Source organism: Carassius carassius, chromosome 21 (assembly GCF_963082965.1).
Source record: "Carassius carassius chromosome 21, fCarCar2.1, whole genome shotgun sequence".
Taxonomy (NCBI): Eukaryota; Metazoa; Chordata; class Actinopteri; order Cypriniformes; family Cyprinidae; genus Carassius; species Carassius carassius.
The window spans coordinates 16,034,896-16,043,038 of NC_081775.1; the positions used below are offsets into that span (position 1 = coordinate 16,034,896).

At 37.9% G+C, this 8,143-nt stretch overlaps 1 protein-coding gene across 1 annotated transcript; it reads left to right on the plus strand.

The window, feature by feature from the left end:
- Positions 1-246: 246 nt before the first annotated feature.
- On the plus strand, positions 247-7,932 carry slc20a1a (solute carrier family 20 member 1a). The gene is made up of 11 exons (XM_059503481.1): positions 247-411; positions 1,447-2,079; positions 2,443-2,583; positions 2,984-3,069; positions 3,211-3,307; positions 4,365-4,484; positions 5,534-5,749; positions 5,865-6,360; positions 6,653-6,838; positions 7,195-7,279; positions 7,380-7,932. Exons 2-11 carry the CDS (start codon positions 1,731-1,733, stop codon positions 7,542-7,544), a joined length of 1,941 nt encoding a protein of 646 aa, XP_059359464.1. The 5' UTR covers positions 247-411; positions 1,447-1,730; the 3' UTR covers positions 7,545-7,932.
- The last annotated feature ends 211 nt before the right edge of the window (positions 7,933-8,143 follow it).

Genomic DNA, 8,143 nt, shown 5'->3' on the forward strand with positions numbered 1-8,143 from the left:
CCCAAAGTTATGTAATATTTATTTCACAGCCCATTACTGTAATATTATACGTAAGTATATGGTCATTTTTCATAAAGAAAACTAACACAAAGACATATATCTACATGGGGACACACATGACGTAATATTAACTGATTATTTGGTGCAAACATAACCATTAAAATTCTTTGCCTTTCACAGAAGTCTCATGATCCTCTGGAGGTGTGGTTCTCGTCACTCTCCCCTCCTTCTCTTGTAATTATATATAACAGACAGGACTGAGATACAGTTAGTAGAGTTGTGGAGTTAAAGGCTAAGAAAGCTTTCAGGGTCATATTTACCTTGTGTGTTTTACACAGGAACTGAGCGTTCGGTTATCAGTCATTTTATTGATAATACAATCGATCAAGCAGAAGTCATTCAACGCATTTGGTGAGTACTCTTTAGTTTCTTTTAGGTTTTATCCGACAGTTTGTGTTGGGTTGCAATAGGGTCCAGCACTATTTATTCAATGGTGTATTTTAACTTTAGGGCAAAGTTGATAGTATGTTTGTAATTTAATTAATCATTAATTTCTTTCATGTCTGCTCACAAGAGTCTGATTAACTGTATTATGTTGGTCTTGAGACTTTACTTAGAAATGCAGGCCATCAAATATCCATGTGTAATATCACTCAGACCTGAAAATTAACAAATTCTAATTATAGAGTATTCTTGTGCATGTAAATGTGGCAAGGAACCATCATAAAGCAGCAGGTATTCTGTGCAAAGTCAAAACATTTATATTGTTTTCAAAGAATAATAAGTAATTCAACAAGTCATTCATCTACTTCTCAAAGAAGCATGTGTTCAAGTGTTCATATGAAGTTTTTAATTTTTATATTCTGAGTCTCCCTTGATCCTATGATGTCTGAAGGCACTTATGTAATAGTCTGTGTTACAAAGTTGCCATCAAAATATCAAAAGTATTTCCAGGCACATAATCAAATAGCATGCTTAATGAAGCATTATTAAGCCTCTTTTTTTCCTAATGAATATGGCACTTTGTTTCGGAAATTCCTACTTGACTACTTACACTGGCACGCAGTAGAGCTTAATGACTCCTCAAAAGTTTTTTTGAAAACCATCATTATTTTTATGGTAAATAAATAATATGCTGTTCTACCAGATTTAAAATTAAAATCATCAGCACTTTGTTTAGTACCACATTGTCATTGTTGGTTAACCACACTAGCCACATGATTAAGGTTGAACTACTACATAATAATAAGATGTTGCTGCTAATGTAAATGTTATAATTATCATATATCTGTATCATAGATCTGTACCATCCCTCTCTCAAAAATATCTAAATCAAGGCATATAAAAGCAGTGTGGTTTACTTTAATTGTGTGTTTCTGTTTTGTGCTTTTTTTATAGTCAGATCTTAAAGTCTCTAATTCATCCAAATGTCTCTTTCTTTTCCAGAATGTACCGTCGATCACTCCTAATATCCAATCCACAATGGATGTCTTTGTCTGTGAAGCCACCCAAAGCCAATGCAAAGACTTTACCCTTATTAGCTAACAGTTTCTTTTTACTTCCTGCTACTGTCTTTTTTTTTTTGTAGAGATAGACAAGGTGTAGACTGTTAGATTTTTAACTTGTCTTCTAATTACTTTGGATATTTATTTATTTATTAAGAAGAAATACCACAATAATCCAACCCAGTTTGATTCACAATAGACCAGAAGTGCAGTTACTCTCCAGCAATGGAATCCACTACACTAGCATCCCTAGCAACTGTTACAATGCTAACAGCTGCCTCACAGACAGACATGTCTGGTGTCCTCTGGCTGCTGGTGCTGGGCTTCGTCATCGCTTTTATCCTGGCGTTCTCTGTGGGCGCCAACGATGTAGCCAATTCCTTTGGTACAGCAGTGGGTTCTGGGGTGGTGACTCTGCGCCAGGCCTGCATCCTGGCCACCATCTTTGAGACAGTGGGTGCCATACTTTTGGGGGCCAAAGTCAGTGAGACTATCCGTTCGGGTATCATCGATGTTCACATGTACAACGGCTCAGAGGCTGTGCTGATGGCTGGCTCCATTAGCGCCATGTTTGGTGAGTACATACTTCATTTAAACTGATAGTTCACCCAAAAAATAATTTTCTTCTTGTTGTTCCAAACTAGTATGACTTTATTTCTTCGATGGACCACAAGAGAAGATATTTTTGCAACCAATGGGTTGTTTTAGATCCCCTTGGCTTCCATTGCTATCTTTCTCCTTCAAATCCTCCTTTCACTCAAAGCCAGTACATATTTGAACACATCCAAAATGTCCATCATAGTCCCACAGGCGATTGCGATTCAGCAGAATCCAGTAAATTGCGAGCATGTCACCTAGGTGGAACTCTATCAGGTTATCGTGACTTGTGATGGTCAAGTCGAAAGCTTAAAGTATGTTTGTTCGTTTCCCGTTACAGGATCTGCTGTTTGGCAGCTTGTAGCTTCGTTCTTGAAACTCCCCATCTCTGGGACACACTGCATTGTGGGTGCCACAATCGGCTTTTCCATGGTTGCTAGAGGTCATCAGGGGGTCAAATGGCTGGAATTGCTTCGCATTGGTATGTGAAACTGAGTATTTTTGAGAATTTGCATAAGTGTGCTTAGTCAGATTATATTTTTTCCTGAAGAATGAGTCAGTTAATGGAAAGAGAATATTTTCCCATGTGACCCCAGAAATAGTAAGCGGAAAGACCAACAGCATGATTTAATGCAGATTTCTTAGTTTTATTATAATTTTTTTCACATGAGATCTATTTATAGTACAGAACATTTTGGACTATACAGACAGAAAAGATAGTCACATGCTTACCCTTGGTCACTTGTTGGGTGTTTGTTGACACTCGGCGTGCAGCCCTGAGAAATTTAGGGCCGTACAGTTTTAAGATAAGAGAGAAGAACATCACTGTTTACATATTACATTATAATTATTTGTCTAACCTGTTGATGTATGTGTTGCAGTTACTTCTTGGTTTCTTTCACCTCTTCTCTCTGGAATCATGTCTGCTATTCTCTTCTACTTTGTTCGCAAGTTCATCTTGAATAAGGTAAAAAGCAAATCTGAGCTTACCTGTAACATAATGTACCAGTGTCTGTTTTGGTACTTTTTAATCTCTTGTTGCTGTCAATAAAGAAAAAACTTGTGCTTTTTACCATGTGCTAAATGGCAATATTTCCATATGCTCCAGGAGGATCCAGTGCCCAATGGTTTAAGAGCATTACCAGTTTTCTATGCTGTTACTATGGGAATCAATCTATTCTCCATCATGTTTACTGGAGCACCAAGTAAGCATTTTTCTTCTCTAAGTAATTTAATAATTTTTAAAAAAATATTTAGATCAGTATTTTCTTTATATATGAATATTTATTAATTGATTTTTTTCTATGTCTCTAAATATAACTAAAAGGAGGTTTAGCTTTTTGAGAAATATTTGGTTCCCAAATTCTAATCACATGTCCTGTCATGATCACATGTATAGATACAGGAACCGTCCCTTATTTATCATTAATTAACACACTGTTGATTTACTTTGATGTTCACAAACACATACAAAGTCTGGTGGATTAAGCAGTACTCAGTATTGCTAATGATTATAGCTATTTGAAAATGTGTAACTGTCTGCACAGTTTGTTGATGTAATAATAAAGTTATGAAATATATTTTTGGCCCAAGTCCAACAATCTGTACCCATTAGAGAACTTCAGTGGGATCATGATGTACTGAAGATAAAAAAAGCCACTGTGAACCAACAGTTGACCTAGAGTCAGAGTGTACCTAGAGTGTACTAATCAGTGGACCACAGGACCGCCCTCTTCCTGGTTATCTATTGAGCCATGCACATGACCATGTTCGATACCGTTGGTGCATCTGTTCTTTCAAAGGAACTGAAAATTAACTTAGCCATAAGTTATAATGATAAAAAGCAAATTTACACTGTATAGCCTCCCATTTCACCCTAATTTTAAACAGAAAATTGTATAACAGTTTGCCTCACTGTGGTGTTTTGTCAACACATTGCCTTTCAACAGACTTAATTCTGGAGGGACACGCAACATGCTATCATTGTCATGCTGTCACACTCGTCCACAAGTTACTTTATTTCATTAACAAATATTTGGTCCCCCATTTTAAAAAGATTATTTGTATTTCGGATTGAGTATTTACACAGTTTGCTTTTGAACCAAGTTTGAAATTAAGCTAATGCTAATTTGCAAATTAGAGAAACCCAAATTCTTTACAGGAGGATGGTAGGACTTTTCATTATGAGAATGTAGCATATTTAGAACTGTTTAGCACTAAAACGTGTTAAGTTTTCATCTCGTTCTTCTCTGTATTCTACAGTGTTGGGATTTGATAGGATACCATGGTGGGGTACTCTGCTGATCTCACTGGGCTGTGCCCTGCTTACTGCTGCGCTGGTCTGGTTCATTGTCTGTCCACAGTTAAAGAAGAAGATTAAAAGTAACTATTTATTTATATACCCTTTTTACATCAGTATTAATTTAAAAATTTAGTTCTTCGCAATGTAATTGAAACTTACATTATGAGTGCATACTGTACCATTCAAAAGTTTTATTCAGTAAAGATGCATTAAAGGTCCCGTTTTTCGTGCTTTTTTGAAGCTTTGATTGTGTTTACAGTGTGCAATATAACATGTGTTCATGTTTCCCGTGTAAATAAACTGTATTTTTCACACAGTTCACGTATCTGTATACCGCTGTTTTCACTGTCATAAAAACGGGCTGATGACTTCCTTGTTCTATAAAGTCCCTCCTTCAGAAATACGTAACGAGTTCTGATTGTGCCAGCGGTTCCTGTGTTGTGATTCGACAGCAGCTGAGCGCGCGCTGCCCTCCTGGAAACGTGATTGGTTTTGGACTTGTTTTGAGAAGCAAGTGGGCAGGAGCATGTGCTGGAGATGTACTTCTAATCACAGGAGCATTTTTACTGACGAGATGCGCATGAAAATCGCATTCGATTTTTTGCACAGCCCTAACATCTAGTTAACAAAGCTAAACAGCATTGCCCTTTGTGTAATAAGTTACAGAAACTGTTAAACGCACCAATTTAAATAATAAAATACACTTACAGGTTGTGGTCCATAAACAACGCCTTCTCCAGACAAAGAGGGAACTGCTCCATCTTTCAGGAATAATCTTTGTGCGAATTCGGCATTAAACTGATTGAGATTGCGAAAGCTGTCCTCAGCAAAATGTGCGACAAACACAAATGCAGTATTTATACTCTAACAACAACATTACACACTAACTAAAGTTTGAAACATGGTATCACAAATAACGGAACATCACAAAAAATTTTTAAACAATGTTTAGCAACATTGATAATGAAGTAGAAATGTTTCTTGGACACCAAATAAGCCCTTGCCCATGGCACAATGATGCAATAAATTATCTTTGTATGTTTCTAATAAACTAACACATTGATTTTGCATGCATTTGGATCTGTCCTGTTAATATACTTATTTCTGTAATTATTTCCATTTTTTTCAGGTCAGAATATTGCCGACACTAGTGGAACACAGTTGATTGAGAAGAAACCATGCTCAAACGGCCCCATGGCCCATCCTGCCCCACCTCGATGCTACACTCCTGTTCCACAGACACCCCCTGTTGACAGCAACAGGGTGGCCTTTGACATCGGAGGTTCAGCAGAAACTGACCTGGACAACAAAGATTTTGACACCAAAGATTTGGATTGCACTCATGGTCAGCCTCTTGAAATGATAAATACACAAAATTAACTGTATGTGTTCTAATGAACTGATTCTATTTTGTCTACATTACTAATTCTTTAATCTACAATTTTGGTCATCCATTGTAGCTTTAAATGGCAGTGCTGGAATTGCTGTCCCAGACTTGAGCGGAAGCCAGTTTCACACTGTACACAAAGATTCTGGAATCTACAAGGATCTACTTCACAAACTTCACCTGGCCAAGGTGGGCGAATGCATGGGAGAGACCGGAGACAAACCCATCCGCCGCAACAACAGTTATACTTCTTACACCATGGCCATCTACGGAATACATGGGTCGTTGAAGGAGGGTGAGGGAAGCTGGACTGGACTGGATGGAGAGAAAAGGCGCTCGCGGTATGACAGCTATAACAGTTACTGCACTGCAGTGGCTGATGGAGAAGTTGCTGCAGGAGACGAAGCTCTGGCAGTGGAGATGGGAGACGAGACCGTCAGAGAAGACTCACTGGAAGAGGAAATAGATGAGCTTGAGATAGACAAGCCAGAGGTGTCCATGCTCTTCCAGTTCCTGCAGATTCTCACTGCCTGCTTTGGATCGTTTGCGCATGGGGGAAATGACGTTAGGTATGAGAGACATAATAAACTTTTTTTTGTCCAAAATGTTTTTTAATAAAACTGAACTACAAGTAAATTTAAATGTCACCGCATTATAATATACAGTATGAAAAATGGATATTCATTTTGTGTCCACTAAAATGAGCACCAATGTAGCATTTTGCAGTTTCTTACCAACCCTTAAAGCATACACGGTAGTGTATATCTTGCATTTTTAACCTTTTTTCTAACCACATTGTTTTATAAAGACGACAGTGCTAGTCTATAACTGATAGCATTACCCATCATTCCTCTCTTATAGTAATGCGATTGGCCCTCTCGTTGCACTCTGGCTGATCTATGAAAGCGCTTCTGTAGCACCCACTGCTCCCACACCAATCTGGTTGCTCCTGTATGGAGGAGTGGGTATCTGTACAGGGCTCTGGATCTGGGGTCGGCGGGTCATACAAACAATGGGCAAAGACCTGACTCCCATCACTCCCTCCAGGTAACAAGCTGCTAATACCCTGACGTCTCGTACCTCCTCTAAGCAGAAACTGATAAGAGCGCTTATTTGTGGGATCAGGCTTTATAGTTCAGTTTTATCATCGTGGTTCTCATGAGGCTTAAGGGCCGGTTCCCACTTTCTTATCTCTGTTGACTGTACAGTGTAAACAAACGGTTTAACAACACTCCTTGTCTCATGGAAATTCCCTCAAGCACCACAGCAGTAAAGAAGATTTGTCTTGTCTTTAGTATTATGACATTTTGACAATGCTGCAGGACTTTTTCCATTTAAACAGTCCTTTGCTGTGTTAAAAGATGCTTATACAGCTTATTATAATCATCATGTCTGTCTCGCAGTGGATTTAGCATTGAGCTCGCCTCTGCTGTAACTGTGGTTGTCGCTTCCAACATCGGACTCCCAGTCAGCACCACTCATTGCAAGGTGGGTTACTTACTAGTAGCTACATTAATCCATACAGTTATAATTTGTAATAACAGATGTCCAGTTCTATTATCTTCTTTGTTTGTGTGTTTATGAACAGGTTGGATCAGTGGTGTCAGTTGGCTGGCTCCGCTCCAAGAAGGCCGTTGATTGGCATCTGTTCCGGAATATCTTTATCGCTTGGTTTGTTACAGTGCCAATTTCTGGTCTCATCAGTGCTGCTATTATGGCACTCTTCTATTATGTTATATTGCCTCTGACCTAATGTTTTATGTTAAACCATTTACTCCTTGTAAATACTTACACGTTTGGGCCTCAACTGTGGAATGCCCCTTCGTCTGGTCCCATCATATGTACTGTACATAGCAAATCAAAGACTGTGTATGTTTCCACATCACACTCTTACTCTGTGATTTTTGTACATGTTTAAGGTGCTTAATAGTGTTAGGAAATAATTGTGTAGCCATTAAATGTGTGAGATATTTAGTTTTTGGGCCTCACATATGTTTGTAAAGAAAAATATTGTTAGACTAGTCTAAAATTCTTCTGGCAATAAAAAAGGTATACTCTGAGCTGTAAGGCAGTATTTTTATTTATAAAACAATATATGTATACTTGCATGGCATTTGAAATAAATCTGCTATTTCTGCTGACATTTTCATTTTTATTTCCTGTAAATAACTTGACTTGTTTTTAATACAGTATTAAATTTAAAGGGTAATCCATGTTTGTTAAAGCAAGTGTATTTAAGAAAAGTATTCTGAGAAAAATAAAAGCATGTGGATATTGTGCCTTCCCAGACGTTTCACGTTTTTAGTACCTCGGACAGTTTTATAATACTGACTTTTTCAATAAAATCTGTTA